The sequence below is a fragment of the Oncorhynchus clarkii genome, chromosome 15 (genome assembly GCF_045791955.1).
Source record: "Oncorhynchus clarkii lewisi isolate Uvic-CL-2024 chromosome 15, UVic_Ocla_1.0, whole genome shotgun sequence".
Lineage (NCBI taxonomy): Eukaryota > Metazoa > Chordata > Actinopteri > Salmoniformes > Salmonidae > Oncorhynchus > Oncorhynchus clarkii.
The window spans coordinates 18902173-18917786 of NC_092161.1; the positions used below are offsets into that span (position 1 = coordinate 18902173).

At 41.1% G+C, this 15614-nt stretch overlaps 2 protein-coding genes across 3 annotated transcripts in view; one reads left to right on the forward strand and one right to left on the reverse strand.

The window, feature by feature from the left end:
- The window catches only part of LOC139367007 (histone-lysine N-methyltransferase 2C-like), a 221964-nt gene extending 215430 nt beyond the window's left edge, over window positions 1-6534 (forward strand). Inside the window, exons 59-61 of the mRNA XM_071104854.1 lie at window positions 4473-4546; window positions 4668-4776; window positions 4975-6534. Of these exons, the coding sequence (XP_070960955.1) occupies window positions 4473-4546; window positions 4668-4776; window positions 4975-5067 (276 nt within the window). The 3' untranslated portion in view covers window positions 5068-6534. The remainder of the gene's footprint in view (window positions 1-4472; window positions 4547-4667; window positions 4777-4974) is intronic.
- LOC139367008 (polypeptide N-acetylgalactosaminyltransferase 11-like) overlaps window positions 5558-15614 on the reverse strand; it is a 46745-nt gene continuing 36688 nt past the window's right edge. The window contains exons 11-12 of one of the 2 annotated variants that reach the window (XM_071104855.1): window positions 11691-11828; window positions 5558-11314 (exon numbers count right to left, since the gene is read on the reverse strand). In XM_071104855.1, coding sequence (XP_070960956.1) covers window positions 11183-11314; window positions 11691-11828 — 270 coding nt within the window. In that variant the 3' untranslated portion in view covers window positions 5558-11182. The remainder of the gene's footprint in view (window positions 11315-11690; window positions 11829-15614) is intronic. The other variant, XM_071104856.1, reaches the window with a different exon arrangement.

The window sequence follows — 15614 nt, forward strand, 5'->3', positions numbered from 1 at the left end:
GATTATGTAAGGTCAGCACGAGTCACAAAAAACACAGCCATTTTCCAGCCAAAGAGAGGAGTCACAAAAAGCAGAAATAGAGATACAATTAATCACTAACCGTTGATGATCTTCATAGGACTTCATGTTACACAATACATGTTTGTTTTGTTCGATAAAGTTCATACAGTGCCTTGCGAAAGTATTCGGCCCCCTTGAACTTTGCGACCTTTTGCCACATTTCAGGCTTCAAACATAAAGGTATAAAACTGTCTTTTTTTGTGAAGAATCAACAACAAGTGGGACACAATCATGAAGTGGAACGACATTTATTGGATATTTCAAACTTTTTTAACAAATCAAAAACTGAAAAATTGGCCGTGCAAAATTATTCAGCCCCCTTAAGTTAATACTTTGTAGCGCCACCTTTTGCTGCGATTACAGCTGTAAGTCGCTTGGGGTATGTCTCTATCAGTTTTGCACATCGAGAGACTGAAATGTTTTCCCATTCCTCCTTGCAAAACAGCTCGAGCTCAGTGAGGTTGGATGGAGAGCATTTGTGAACAGCAGTTTTCAGTTCTTTCCACAGATTCTCGATTGGATTCAGGTCTGGACTTTGACTTGGCCATTCTAACACCTGGATATGTTTATTTTTGAACCATTCCATTGTAGATTTTGCTTTATGTTTTGGATCATTGTCTTGTTGGAAGACAAATCTCCGTCCCAGTCTCAGGTCTTTTGCAGACTCCATCAGGTTTTCTTCCAGAATGGTCCTGTATTTGGCTCCATCCATCTTCCCATCAATTTTAACCATCTTCCCTGTCCCTGCTGAAGAAAAGCAGGCCCAAACCATGATGCTGCCACCACCATGTTTGACAGTGGGGATGGTGTGTTCAGCTGTGTTGCTTTTACGCCAAACATGACGCTTTGCATTGTTGCCAAAAAGTTCAATTTTGGTTTCATCTGACCAGAGCACCTTCTTCCACATGTTTGGTGTGTCTCCCAGGTGGCTTGTGGCAAACTTTAAACAACAATTTTTATGGATATCTTTAAGAAATGGCTTTCTACTTGCCACTCTTCCATAAAGGCCAGATTTGCGCAATATACGACTGATTGTTGTCCTATGGACAGAGTCTCCCACCTCAGCTGTAGATCTCTGCAGTTCATCCAGAGTGATCATGGGCCTCTTGGCTGCATCTCTGATCAGTCTTCTCCTTGTAGGAGCTGAAAGTTTGAGGGCCGGCCAGGTCTTGGTAGATTTGCAGTGGTCTGATACTCCTTCCATTTCAATATTATCGCTTGCACAGTGCTCCTTGGGATGTTTAAAGCTTGGGAAATCTTTTTGTATCCAAATCCGGCTTTAAACTTCTTCACAACAGTATCTCAGACCTGCCTGGTGTGTTCCTTGTTCTTCGTGATGCTCTCTGCGCTTTTAACGGACCTCTGAGACTATCACAGTGCAGGTGCATTTATACGGAGACTTGATTACACACAGGTGGATTGTATTTATCATCATTAGTCATTTAGGTCAACATTGGATCATTCAGAGATCCTCACTGAACTTCTGGAGAGAGTTTGCTGCACTGAAAGTAAAGGGGCTGAATAATTTTGCACGCCCAATTTTTCAGTTTTTGATTTGTTAAAAAAGTTTGAAATATCCAATAAATGTCGTTCCACTTCATGATTGTGTCCCACTTGTTGTTGATTCTTCACAAAAAAATAGGGTTTTATATCTTTATGTTTGAAGCCTGAAATGTGGCAAAAGGTCGCAAAGTTCAAGGGGTCCGAATACTTTCGCAAGGCACTGTATTTATATCCAAAAATCTGAGTTTACATTGGCGCGTTATGTTCTGCCTCCAAAACATCCTGTGATTTTGCAGAGAGCCACAGGAATACTCATCATAAACGTTGATGAAAGATACAAGTGTTATGCATAGAATTAAAGATAATGCAACCGCTGTGTCAGATTTCGCAAAAGCACACCATGCGATAATCTGAGTACAGCGCTCAGCCACCATACCGGCCATGTGGAGTCAACAAAAGTCAGAAATAGCATTATAAATTCACTTATCTTTGATGATCTTCATCGGAATGCACTCCCAGGAATCCCAGTTCCACAAATGTTAGTTTTGCTCGATAAAGTGGACATAATTTATGTCCAAATACCTCCTTTTTGTTCGCACGTTTAGTCCAGTAATCCAAATGCACAAGGCGCGAGCACTAAGTCCAGACGAAAAGTCAAAAAAGTTATATTACAGTTCGTAGAAACATGTCAAACAATTTATAGAATCCATCTTTAGGATGTTTTTATCATAAATCTTCAATAATGTTTCAACCGAACAATTCCTTTGTCTTTAGAAATGAAAAGGAATAGAGCTCGTGCTCACAGCCGCACACGTGACTAAACTCAAGGCTTTCTGCTAGACCCCTGATTCAAACAGCTCTTATTAGCTCCCCCTTCACAATAGAAGCCTGAAACAACGTTCTAAAGACTGTTGACATCTAATGGAAGCCTTAGGAAGTGCAATTGGACCACATTTACACTGTATATTGGATAGGCAATCATTTGAAAAACTACAAACCTCAGATCTCCCACTTCCTGGTTGGATTTTTCTCAGGTTTTCACTTGCCATATGAGTTCTGTTATACTCAGACATCATCCAAATCTACTAATAATATGCATATCTTAGCTTCTGGGTCTGAGTAGCAAGTAGTTTACTTTGGGCACACTTCATCCGGACGTGAAAATAGCGCCCCCAAGCCATAAGAAGTTAAAAACAGAGTTTAAATGGCTGTGATAGGAGAACACTGTCGTGGCTATGCCGGATTAAGTGATATGACATGCTATTCTATAAAATCCTTTCTCCGTAATGAATATTACCTGATTGAGCTAATCATGTAAATGTAATAAACTAGAGTCGGGGCACCACAAAATAATATTTCTAGAGCTGTTATCTTCCGAATAAACTCTTAAAGACCTCGTAATATTTTACTTCAATAGCAGTCAACATTAATCGTCACCTTAATTCAGTCTCATCTGAAAGTTTTAAATTGTTAGTTATCTGCACGAACCCTGGCTAACAAGTTGAATCAACAATACAAAATTGGGTTTAATTATTTATTTACTAAATACCTAACTAATCACACATAATTACATATACAAAGAATGAATCATACCTTGATTACAAATTACATCAAAGAAAAACGTCCCTAGCGGGCGGAATAGATATGACAGGTGGTTACTCAAAAGAAAAAAGGGGCTGGGTTTGAGTGAAAGAGCGGGATGACTGAGGGACACAGGGAGAAGCTGTGCTATCGTAAATACAGTATCTTATGCATTCTAAATTATCGGCCATTTGGAAAAGGAAAATGCAATAAATATTTACTCTGAGCTGCGCTTCGGTAGGTTGGTGGTAGATGGAAGGCCGTGTTGCCAAACCAAGTCCTTTGTAGAAAGTCTCTGGTGGTCAATTGGATACGTTGTAGTAACGTTGTTGTGTGATAGACGGGATACTCTGTCTGTTCTTTCCTAGCCTGTGTTTGCAGCTGCTAACTCAACGGCTAGGAGGTATCACTTCTGTAGTGAATAAGAGTTCAAAGTTCAAACCATTCGCAACCAAAGCTCACACTGAGGTTGGCTTAGTTTTGTAGTTGACATGTTAGTCCTTTTAACGCAGAGGCTGCAGACCTCACATACTTGGAACCGGAGGTTACATTTTCGTCAAGGCTTTAAATAGGAAGGGAGAGGAGGGTGTGTTTGAAAAGTTTTATAACCCATGTCGCTTCACAGGGGCGGGCCACTGAGTGAGCAGAGCCTTAACCTTATGAAAACCCAAATTACATTTAATCTCTTCACCAATAATTTTATATTCAAACATTTAAATTGAACAAGAATTCCATGTGAATCCAATGTGCAGACTTTCCACTGTAGAGTTTGTCATCTTATCATTGATGAGAATGTCTCAGATGACAACCGAACTGACATCATATTCATTAAGTACCACCGCATATGTTCAATTGGTCGGATTACCAGAATATAGTTAATTTCCCCCCAGAATCGCTGTTAACCAAGGGGTTTTCAAATTTCACATCAGTAGGGTAGAGAGGAAAAAGGGGGGGAAGTAGTATTTATGACTGTCATAAACCTACCCCCAGGCCAACGGCATGACAACACTGAGGATGGATCAACAACATTGTAGTTAGTGCATTCAGACCCCTTGACTTTGTTACTTTAGCCTAATTCTAAAATGGATTCGTTTTTTTTCTCCCTCAATCGACACACAATACCCCATAATGGCAAAGCAAAATCAAGTTTAGAAATATTCACATAAGTATTCAGACACTTTACTTTGTTGAAGCACCTTTGGTAGTGATTACAGCCTCAAGTCTTCTTAGGTATGATGCTAAAAGCTTGGCACACCTTTATTTGGGGAGTATCGCCTATTCTTGGCAATTTTGTATCTTACATATTTGATTCTATTGCTGTGCTGCAGAACCGTGGAGTCTACATGTTCCGCCTGGACAGTGAGCATGTCGTCGACGCCACCATAACAGGCGGACCAGCAAGGTAGGAGTTTCTACATTCTGAATACATAATTTGACCCCCACTTATGTTACATTTTGATGCTGAGGTCAAGCTATCATTTCACTAGCATTTAGAAAAGTTGTTTACCCTTTATCATCCTCAGATATATCAACCACTCCTGTGCCCCGAACTGCATCACTGAGGCTGTGAGCTTGGAGAGAGGTGTTAAGATCGTCATCAGCTCCTGCCGTAATATCCAGAGAGGAGAGGAGGTAAGAAATGTACCTTTCATTAGCAATATTACTTTATATTGGGAGTAGAGACAGGGAATGAATTGCACTGTAGCTACCTCAAACATTAAGCTGACACATGAATAACAATGGTCTCGTCATATCAAGCATAGATATCTTTATCAAAGTTTTGCATGTCAATAGAGCTGGATTGAACTGATTTCTCTCTCTCCCTCTTAGCTGTGTTACGACTACAAATTTGACCTGGAGGACGACCAGCATAAGATCCCTTGCCACTGTGGTGCAGTTAACTGTCGGAAATGGATGAACTAGAACAGAGTTGCGGCAAAAGACGGGCAACGACACTTTAAAATTACACACACGTGCATTCCTTATAGGCTTGTTGGTTGATACGCTATTATTTTTTTTTTTATATATATATATATATATATATATATATATATATATATATATATATATATAATCGGGGGGAAAGACTGACCGCAGAACTGTTAGAGGAATCAAAAGGCAGAAAGACTATTTTTACAAAGGGAGTGAGCCGAGTCTTTCACTCAGCAAAAAAGAGTAGAGATGGATTTTTGTTAATATTATAAAGTGTGAGAGGGAAATGGGTTAGCGGAAGAATTCACCAGTTGACCAGGAGAGTTTTGTGCTGGCCACCGCCTTATTTAGTTAGAGGCAGGTCCTCCGGATTAAGAAATATATACATATATAGTTACAGAAATGTAGACGCCACTGAACAAGGAATGTACAGAGAGGACTTCCTTAGGGACAAAGCTAAGGGATTATTAACTTGCACTAAAAACAAAAAATAGTTAAATACTTGATTCCATGAGTCAGTTTGTTTTTGATTTATGTAAAATAAGAGATTTTTTTCGTATTTATTATCAAATGAAGTTATTTTTTTAAATGAGGAGAAAGAGTCACCGGCAAAAGGCAGCCCAGTCTAATCAGAACGTGTTACTATATACAATGTGTAAATATCTGTAAAAAAAGGAAAGACGCAATTAAGTAAATAGTCAGCCAAATGCTACCTAAGCTTCACGGCTGTTTGGATGATTTAGGTTTTTTTTTTCAACAAAAAAAGTATTTAAGAAGGATATCATTGTGTAAAAGTATTTTTGTTTTATTTAGAATGTAGTTGCGTTGTCTAAAATTATGACCACTTGAAAAATGTTTTCAGTTTTTTTTACAACAATTTATTTGCATTGACATGCGCAATCTTAAGAATTGCACAGAGCACCAATCAGAGACGGTTACATCCTAACCCTTAGTTAATTAGATAACTGAATTTAGGTTGGAAACCACCCACACCATCGGTTGGCTTCTTTAACTGTATCATACGCACAGTAGTCTGATTTACCTCATTCAGTTAATTAACAGACATGTTTAAAAAAATGTCTTTCACTTACCATATGCAGGAGACACCATTATGCTTTTGACAAAATGTGTTGTTTACATTTCTTTTGAAGAAGAAACGTGCTGGCTAGTTGAAAAAAGAATTGTATGATTTACTTCTTGACTCAATCACAAAAGTCAATCTGGTACTAGCATTTTTCTGACCAGTATGAAATGAAGTTATTTGTGTGCACAAAAGTCGGTATAAACAGTACATGGCATGTATGTTTTCAAATTGTACATCATTTTCCCTCTTAACAGTATGTGTCTTTTCTTTGTCCTGTATAGTAGTATCTAATGGAAGGCTTTTTAAAGTATACAGAGTGTGATGGGTTGTGGAATCAGATCATTTACAAAAAATAAAATATTTTACATTTGAAATTGGCTATTTCCTTTATCTCAATTCCGTGCCACGGAAATGGACCAAACTTTAATGTCAAATTAGACAAGGCATGTTCATACTTCAATTAACATTTATTTGGTTGTCTCATTTGCAAGAGAATTACTCAACTGCACAGCGTACATTTAGATAAGAAAAAACAACAAATCATAGCTCACTAGAACAGTGCAGGACAGACGGCTAGTGTGATCCGAGACTGGGAAATTAAAGACTATCCCTACATTTCCACTTACCCTATTCAACATGATTTCCATAGACTGCACACAATGTCGATCTCTTGGTCAGTAGAGCTAATGCAGTGTAGCCCAAGGCTCTCCAACCCTAATCTTGCATACCTGATTCTAATAATTAGCTGGTTGTAGAGCGGAAGTTAAAACTGGGGTTGGTGCGAAAAAACCTACAGGAGGGTAGCTATCCAGGACCAGGGTTGGAGAGTCCTGGTCTAGCCTATCAACAGTTTGAAAGAAGTATGACAAATACATAACTTAAAACAAAATTCCAGTGATAAATATTTGTACAATAGAAAGTTTCTGCCAAAGAAAATTTTACAAAATTAAATTAAATACTGTATGTCATAGTAATTCAAGTGGAACTGACAGCTTTGTAACATGAAATCTGTTCGCATACACCCCCAGGAAGATTATTTTGTTTTACATTTTCATAAAAGTTTGGGAATGACGTATAGTAAGGCATTTGTGAAAATTCTATAGCAATATAGAGTGGGAAACAGCTGTGCTTTTAGAGAGTTAGACACTAGAGTAAATAAAACAATCTGTCTTGTCCAGGACCAGAGTCTCCGCAGGCTTATATGCAATTAAGCCGTTTGCCACATGGGCCTGGCATAATTCACTTTGAACTGGACTGTGTTTACAGGCAGTAGTAACAGCGTGACTTTAGAATGCATTCGCCAAAAGCCATAAAATACACTTGAATCAATTTCTGAAAATATGTACAGTGCCTTTGGAAAGTAATTCAGACCCCTTGTCTTTTTCATGTTACAGCCTTATTCTAAAATCACATTTACATAAGTATTCAGACCCTTTACTCAGTACTTTGTTAAAGCAGCGATTACAGCGGAGCCTTCTTGGGTATGACGCTACAAGCTTGGCATACATGCATTTGTGGAGTTTCTCCCATTCTTCCCAGCAGATCCTCTCAAGCTCTGTCAGGTTGGATGGGGAGTGTTGCTGCACAGCTATTTTCAGGTCTCTCCAGAGATGTTTGTTTGGGTTCAAGGCTGGGCCACTCAAGGACATTGAGTCTCCCAGTCCCTGCCGCTGAAAAACATCCCCACAGCATGATGTTGCCAGGTTTCATCCAGATGTGACGCTTGGCATTCAGACCAGAGAATCTTGTTTCTCATGGTCTGAGATTCTTTAGGTGCCTTTTGGCAAACTCCAAGAGGGCTGTCGTGTGCCTTTTACTGAGGAGTGGTTTCCGTCTGGTCACTACCATAAAGGCCTGATTAGTAGAGTGCTGCAGAGATGGTTGTCCACCTGGAAGGTTCTCCCATCTCCACAGAGGAACTGTTGTCAAAGTGACCATCGGGTTCTTGGTCACCTGTCTTGCTTGTCCTATGTTGCTCTGCGTGTGCTCACTGCTTATCGATTGTCTGTATTGTAATTGTTTTTAATAACCTGCCCAGGGACTGCGGTTGAAAATTAGCCGGCTGGCTAAAACCGGCACTTTTACTGAAACGTTGATTAATGCGCACTGTCCCTGTAAAAATTTTACTCAAACCAAGGCCCTCCTCCCCCGTTTTCCTAGAGCTGGCCGCTCGGCCAGAGTTTTGGTGGTTCCAAACTTGTTCCATTTAAAAAATAATGGAGGTCACTGTGTTCTTGGGACCTTCAATGCTGCAGACATTTTTGGGTACCCTTCCCCAGATCTGTGCCTTGACACAATCCTGTCTTGGAGCTCTACGTACAATTCCTTCGACCTCATTGGCTTGGTTTTTATTCCTACATGCACGGTCAACTGTGGGACCTTATATAGACAGGTGTGTGCCTGTGCAATCAATTTAATTTACCACAATTAAGTTGTAGAAACAGGATGCACCTGAGCTCAATTTCGAGTCTCATAGCGAAGGGTCTGAATACTTATGCAAATAAGGTTGTTTTTAATAAATATGCCAAAATGTCAACTCGCTTTGGGGTAGTGTGTGTAGATTGTTCAGATTAAGGCTGTAGTGTAACAGAATGTGGGAGAAGTCAAGGGGTCTGAATACTTTCCGAAGGCACTAAAATACCATGGGAGTCCTGTTACATTTGGGAACTTCACAGTCCTATTGATCAAACAATAATGAAAAGGTAGGCTCTCTCTCACTCAGTTATGCACATTAACAAGGGGTGTGTTTGAGTGCGACGAGGAGTAGGGTTGATCCGAAGCTTCTGACCTCACAACGGCACCCAAGCTAACTGGCTAAAGTTGGCTAGCTTCCAGACACCACTCTGACAATTTACTCGCCCTAGCAGAGTAAATTGCTGTATGCTGTTTTCGTGTTGCTGACTTTTTTTTACTGACTGCTCATTCATAAATTCCTCAGTGTTCTGCGCTATGGCACACTCAGACAAGAGTAGATAGCCAGAGCGAATTTACGAACGCAAGAGATATGCTAACTGGAGTCGTTCAAGCTCAGCCAAGCTAACTCGTGAAGCGATTCACATTTCATGCTTGCTTACCAAATGACACCTGCATCCCTAGCCACAAAGAAACAATGAGGAGAAAAAGGTCATGAAAAAAATTCTAGCCCAATGACCTCTCAAAACCCTTTTTTCAGCAAGAGAGAAGTTGCCATATCTATAGAATAAACCATTTTTCCATAATGTTATTGAGCCAATTTGGAAGGAATATCATAGTAAATTGTAATGATGTTAGAACTAATTTTGTATGTGGCAAGAGAAGAATTTGCCCTTAAACTTGCCAGAATTTATCAATTTAACTCGTTTGACAGCTGGGATTAAGCAATAAGGCACAAGGGGGTATGGCCAATATACTAGGGCTGTTCTTATGCAAGACGCAACGCGGAGCCGCTATATACCCACCAATGTTTTGTCTTACCCGTGGTATATGGTCTGATATACCACGTTTTCTAATTGGAATTATAAACTGGGTGGTTTGAGCCCTGAATTCTGATTGGCTGAAAGCCATGGTATATCAGATTGAATACCACGGGTATGACATAACATTTATTTTTACTGTTATAATTACGTTGATAACCAGTTTATAATAGCAATAAGGCTCCACTGGGGTTTGTGATATATGTCCTATATTCCACGGCTGTGTCCAGGCACTCCAACAGAAGCAAATGTATAATTCTCAACATTTAGCTTGTCAATTTCATTGAGAACTTTCCCCCATAAAAATAACCACGTGAGGGAGTTCCATTTCCACCCGGGCAGCCCTGGAGACCCAAGAACTGAGCATGCATAAAGCACTTCGCTTGATACCGTTGTCTTTAAGCAGTCAACATTGGAATGCAGTTTAAACCACCTCGGAGTGAATATATGTAATGTGCTCTAGTGCGGCCATTCTTTTTCCAGTGCATTAATGTTTTATGGAAAAAGGTGTTTCCATAATGACAACTGGTAAAAAGTTGCCACAACGAGTGCACATGCTGCTCGCTCTCCTCTTGCTCATGTTACTCAGCCAATAACTCCAGTGCTCTCAACACACACACTCCTCTGGTCCTCCCCACCACTCACTCAGCAACAGCCTGCCTCACTGCCTGAGTCAGCAGCAGGTCTCAGCAAAAAAATATTTAAGAGAAAAGCCATGGCAGCCGCAGTGCAACTTAGCCCAAAAAACTGCAAACATAGCAACAATGGGTCACTCCTCCAATGGCATGACATCTTCCCAATGTTGGGCTCTGTGTTTTTAGCTTGCTAAATAAATAGATACGCTAGCCTATTAGCCATGGTATGACTGACTTATTCATTGCCATTGCTAGGTTGATTGTATTGAGTCATTGAAACTTAAACAGTGCATCCTGATTGGGTGGATGCAGCAAACTATAGTGTAGCAGGCCAGCTGTGATTTGCAATATTTTTGGTATTGGTGAATTACATCCAGCTATTCTGCCAACAATGGCTTACTGTACGTCAAGGAATTTGTCATGATTGTGTGTTTCATATCTGAAAAGTAGTTAAAACGCTGCCAATTCCACTTTAATAACAGATTGTAATAAGTACAGAATAAAATTACTCTAAAACCAGGGTCCTAATACTGGTAGTCCACAGTTCTTAGTAAACACTTTTGGGGGACTTACGCAATATTATTTTGATAAAATTCATTTAAACATGATTGTACTTTTTTTTTTAAATCACTTGCATGACACATTCTAAAACATAGGACAAGGAATTGTCCTCAGGGAATAATGGAGTACTAATTTCCAAGAGGGGAAGTCATACAAATGCGGTTGGGACTACAGTGTACTCTCTGTGCACTTCAGGGAGGCTGGAACCAGTTCTGAAGACAAACAGCATTCATTCTCCAAGTCTTCAAGAACACAGTCCAGTCCGTATAATTAGTTCCATCCCTCTTTCCTTGTCACAGCAGCAGCGTGCAGTATTCTCCATGCAGAGGGGGGCAGTCAATGTCTGGAACGTTACTAGTCGTGGGGTATCAACATCAGCCCTCCAACTGCCATTGCTGGGACTGAGAGCCATCACAGATCGCCATGGCAACGTATCCCTTGGGGCTGATTGTGTCGACCACGGCCAGGCATTGACCCACTGAGACTTGATATAGCCGGTTGCTCTTCTGGAGATGGTTGGAGGAAGACGGGGCCATGTGTTACATAGAGAATGCAGGGAGAGGAGAGCCATTGGAGACTTTATATAAGCATTTTCTACTGATGCTAATAAAAAGGTTAGTGCAGTAGGCCAGAGCCAACTGGCGGTGGTCGAGTAGAAGTTGCCCTTCTTGCCATCATCATGATGCCCCGTGGTACCAGCCAATATATAAACCACAGTAATACTGTAGTATTGGTAGCAATCATTACTATATACTGTAGTATTGTCCTGCTGTAGTATTGGTAGCAGTCATTACTATAGTCTTATCTGCCTATACAGATATGGGGACAATTTGATTCAGCAACAGTGTGGTTGAGTGAGGGCAGGGGGTCTAGTTAACTCACCCCCAGGGTCCACTGCTGGGAGCCTCCTGAGCCGTGACACTTCATGAGACGGGGCGGGTCAGACGAGCGGATTTCGGACATGTCCAGACACAGCAGGCCAGTCAGGATCAACTCGTGCTCCTCATCATAGGCCCACTCCTAAGGAAGGAAGGGAGGGACAGAAAGTGGGTGAGTGAGAAAAAGGCCGATGGATTATATAGTGTACAGTTACAATTCTATACAGCGCCTAAAGAAAGTATTCACCCACCTTGACTTTCCACATTTTGTTGCGTTACAGCCCAAATTTAGATTGTGTAGGCCAGTGACACACACACACACACACACACTATCCCATAATGTCAACGTGGAATTATATTTTTCAAAATGTTAACCAAAACTATTCAACCCCTTTGTCATGGCAAGCCTAAATAAGTTCAGGAGTAATTCATTTGTGTACCCCACCCGTACAATTATCTGTAAAGTCCCTCAGTGAATTTCAACCACAAAGACCAGGGAGGTTTTCCAATGCCTCGCAAAGAAGGGCGCCTATACATTTAAAATAAAAAAATCTACTCCATATTTTCAAGCATAGGCAAAATCCTAGAGGAAAACCTGGATCAGTCTGCTTTCAACCAGACACTGGGAGATTAATTCACCTTCACAGAAGGACAATAACCTTCAACTGTAGATTTGGCCTTGTGTTTAAGTCAGAAGTTTACATACACTTAGGTTGTAGTCATTAAAACTCGTTTTTCAACCACTCCACAAATTTCTTGTTAACAAACTATAGTTTTGGCAAGTCGGTTAGGACATTACTTTGTGCATGACAAGTAATTTTTCCAACAATTGTTTACAGACAGATTATTTATCTTATAAATCACTATCACAATTCCAGTGGGTCACAAGTTCACATACACTAAGTTGACTGTACCTTTAAACAGCTTGTAAAATTCCAGAAAATGATGTCATGGCTTCAGAAGCTTCTGATAGGCTAATTGACATCATTTGAGTCGATTGGAGGTGTACCTGTGGATGTATTTCAAGGCCTACCTTCAAACTCAGTGCCTCTTGCTTGACATCATGGGAAAATGAAAAGAAATCACCCAACACCTCAGAAAGAAAATGGTAGAACTCCACAAGTCTGGTTCATCCTTGGGAGCAATTTCCGAACGCCTGAAGGTACCACATTCAACTGTACAAACAATAGTACGCAAGTATAAACACCATGGGACCACGCAGCCGTCATACCGCTCAGGAAGGAGACGCGTTCTGTCTCCTAGAGATGAACGTACTTTGGTGCGAAAAGTGCAAATCAATCCCAGAACAACAGCAAAGGACATTGTGAAGATGCTGGAGGAAACAGATACAAAAGTATCTATATCCACGTAACCTAAAAGGCTGCTCAGCAAGGAAGGCGGCACTGCTCCAAAACCGCCATAACAAAAAGCCAGACTACGGTTTGCAACTGCACATGGGGACAAAGATCGTACTTTTTGGAGAAATCTCCTCTGGTCTGATGAAACAAAAGTAGAACCGTTTGGCCATAATGACCATCGTTATGTTTGGAGAAAAAAGGGGGAGGCTTGCAAGCCGAAGAACACCATCCCAACTGTGAAGCACGGGAGTGGCAGCATCATGTTGTGGGGGTGCTTTGCTGCAGGAGAGACTGGTGCACTTCACAAACTAGATGGCATCATGAGGAAGAAAAATTTAAGCAACATCAAGACATCAGTCAGGAAGTTAAAGCTTGGTCGCAAATGGACAATGACCCCAAGCATACTTCCAAAGTTGTGGCAAAATGGCTTAAGGACAACAAAGTCAAGGTATTGGCGTGACGATCACAAAGCCCAGACCTCATCCTATAGAAAATGTATGGGCAGAACTGAAAAGGAGTGTGCGAGCAAGGAGGACTACAAACATGACTCAGTTACACCAGCTCTGTTAGGAGGAATGGGCCTAAATTCACACAACTTATTGTGGAAGGCTACCCGAAAGATTTGACCCAAGTTAAACAATTTAAAAAAGGCCACTGGGAATGTGATGAAAGAAATCATTCTCTCTACTATTATTCAGACATTTCACATTCTTAAAATGAAGTGGTGATCCTAACTGACCTAAGACAGGGAATCTTTACTAGGACTAAATGTCAGGAATTGTGAAAAACTGAGTTTAAATGTATTTGGCGTAGGTGTATGTAAACTTCCGACTACCAAGAAGAGCTGTTCCTGAGTGGCTGAATTACAATTTTGACTGATCTGTATGAAAATCTATGGGAAAACCTGCAAATGGCTGTCTAACGATGATCAACTTGACAGAGCTTGAAGAATTTAAAATAGAATGTGCACATATTGTAGGTTTACCCAGATAGACTCCACTGTTATCACTGCCAAAAGTGCTTCTACATAAACTCAGCAAAAAAATAAATGTAATCTCACTATCAACTGTTTATTTTCAGCAAACTTAACGTGTGAACATAATTCAACAGACAAACTCAACAAGTTCCACAGACAAGTGACTAACAGAAATGGACTGTGTCCCTGGAAAAAAAGGGGGAGGTCAAAAGTAAGTCAGTATCTGTTGTGGCCACCAGCTGCATTAAGTACTGCACCAGATTTGCCAGTTCTTGCTGTGAGATGTTACCCCACTCCTCCACCAAGGCACCTGCAAGTTCCCGGACATTTCTGGGGGGAATGGTCCTAGCCCTAGCCCTCACCCTCCGATCCAACAGGTACCAGACGTGCTCAATGGGATTGAGATCCGGGCTCTTCGCTGGCCATGGCAGAACACTGACATTCCTGTCTTGCAGGAAATCACGCACAGAACGAGCAGTATGGCTGGTGGCATTGTCATGCTGCAGAGGTACCAAATGAGGGAGGAGGATGTCTTTCCTGTAACGCACAATGCTGAGATTGCCTGCAATGACAACAAGCTCAGTCCGATGATGGTATGACGGACCCTCCACCTCTAAATCACAGGCCTCGTTGTAACGCTCATTCCTTCAACGATAAACATGAATCCGACAATCGCCCCTGGTGAGACAAAACCACGACTTGTCAGTGAAGAGCACTTTTTGCCAGTCCTGTCTGGCCCAGCGACGGTGGGTTTGTGCCCATAGGCGATGTTGTTGCCGGTGATGTCTGGTGAGAACCTGCCTTACAACAGGCCTACAAGTCCTCAGTCCACCCTCTCTCAGCCTATTGCGGACAGTCTGAGCACTGATGGAGGGATTGTGCATTCCTGGTGTAACTCGGGCAGTTGTTGTTGCCATCCTGTACTTGTCACGCAGGTGTGATGTTCGGGTGCGCCGATCCTGTGCAGGTGTTTTTTTTCTTTATTACAAAACACAAGGAAGGGGTAACATTAAAGTATTAGAACATGAAGGACAAACAATACAGCATCAAGACACCATCAAACATGTATCAGTCTTTCCGCAACAGAGCAATCCTTGTGTGAGGGTGCGTGATAGTGATATAAAATATGTCAAGTTTCCTTTTTCATGATCACAACCTTGTGAAACCCAAACCCTCTAAGATCCCCCCCACAGTTCCCCAACAGCTGTCCCTCAACCATTTGAGACCCTTCCAACAGTCTCTCCCCCCCCCCCCAGAATAAAAAAAATACACAGTTAATTCCATTCCCCACCCCCAAGAACCCCCCAATGCACCAACAACCAAGAGAATGAACTAACGAGAAAAAAGGAAAAGACTAAAAACAACAATAATACATTTAAAACAAAGGACAACTGAAATCATGACAGCAATGCCTACTTTATGTTTGTGTGCATGTCTGGCACTATTACATGAATGTGTGTGTTCTTGTATGTGTTTATATGCATGTGTACAAACACCTGCACGGCATCAGCCTCAGGCAAACCGGCATTAGTTGTAAAAACCCTGCCACTTAGTGTCATTCAAATGTACTTTTTTTCCCTTTATCTTTTGACCA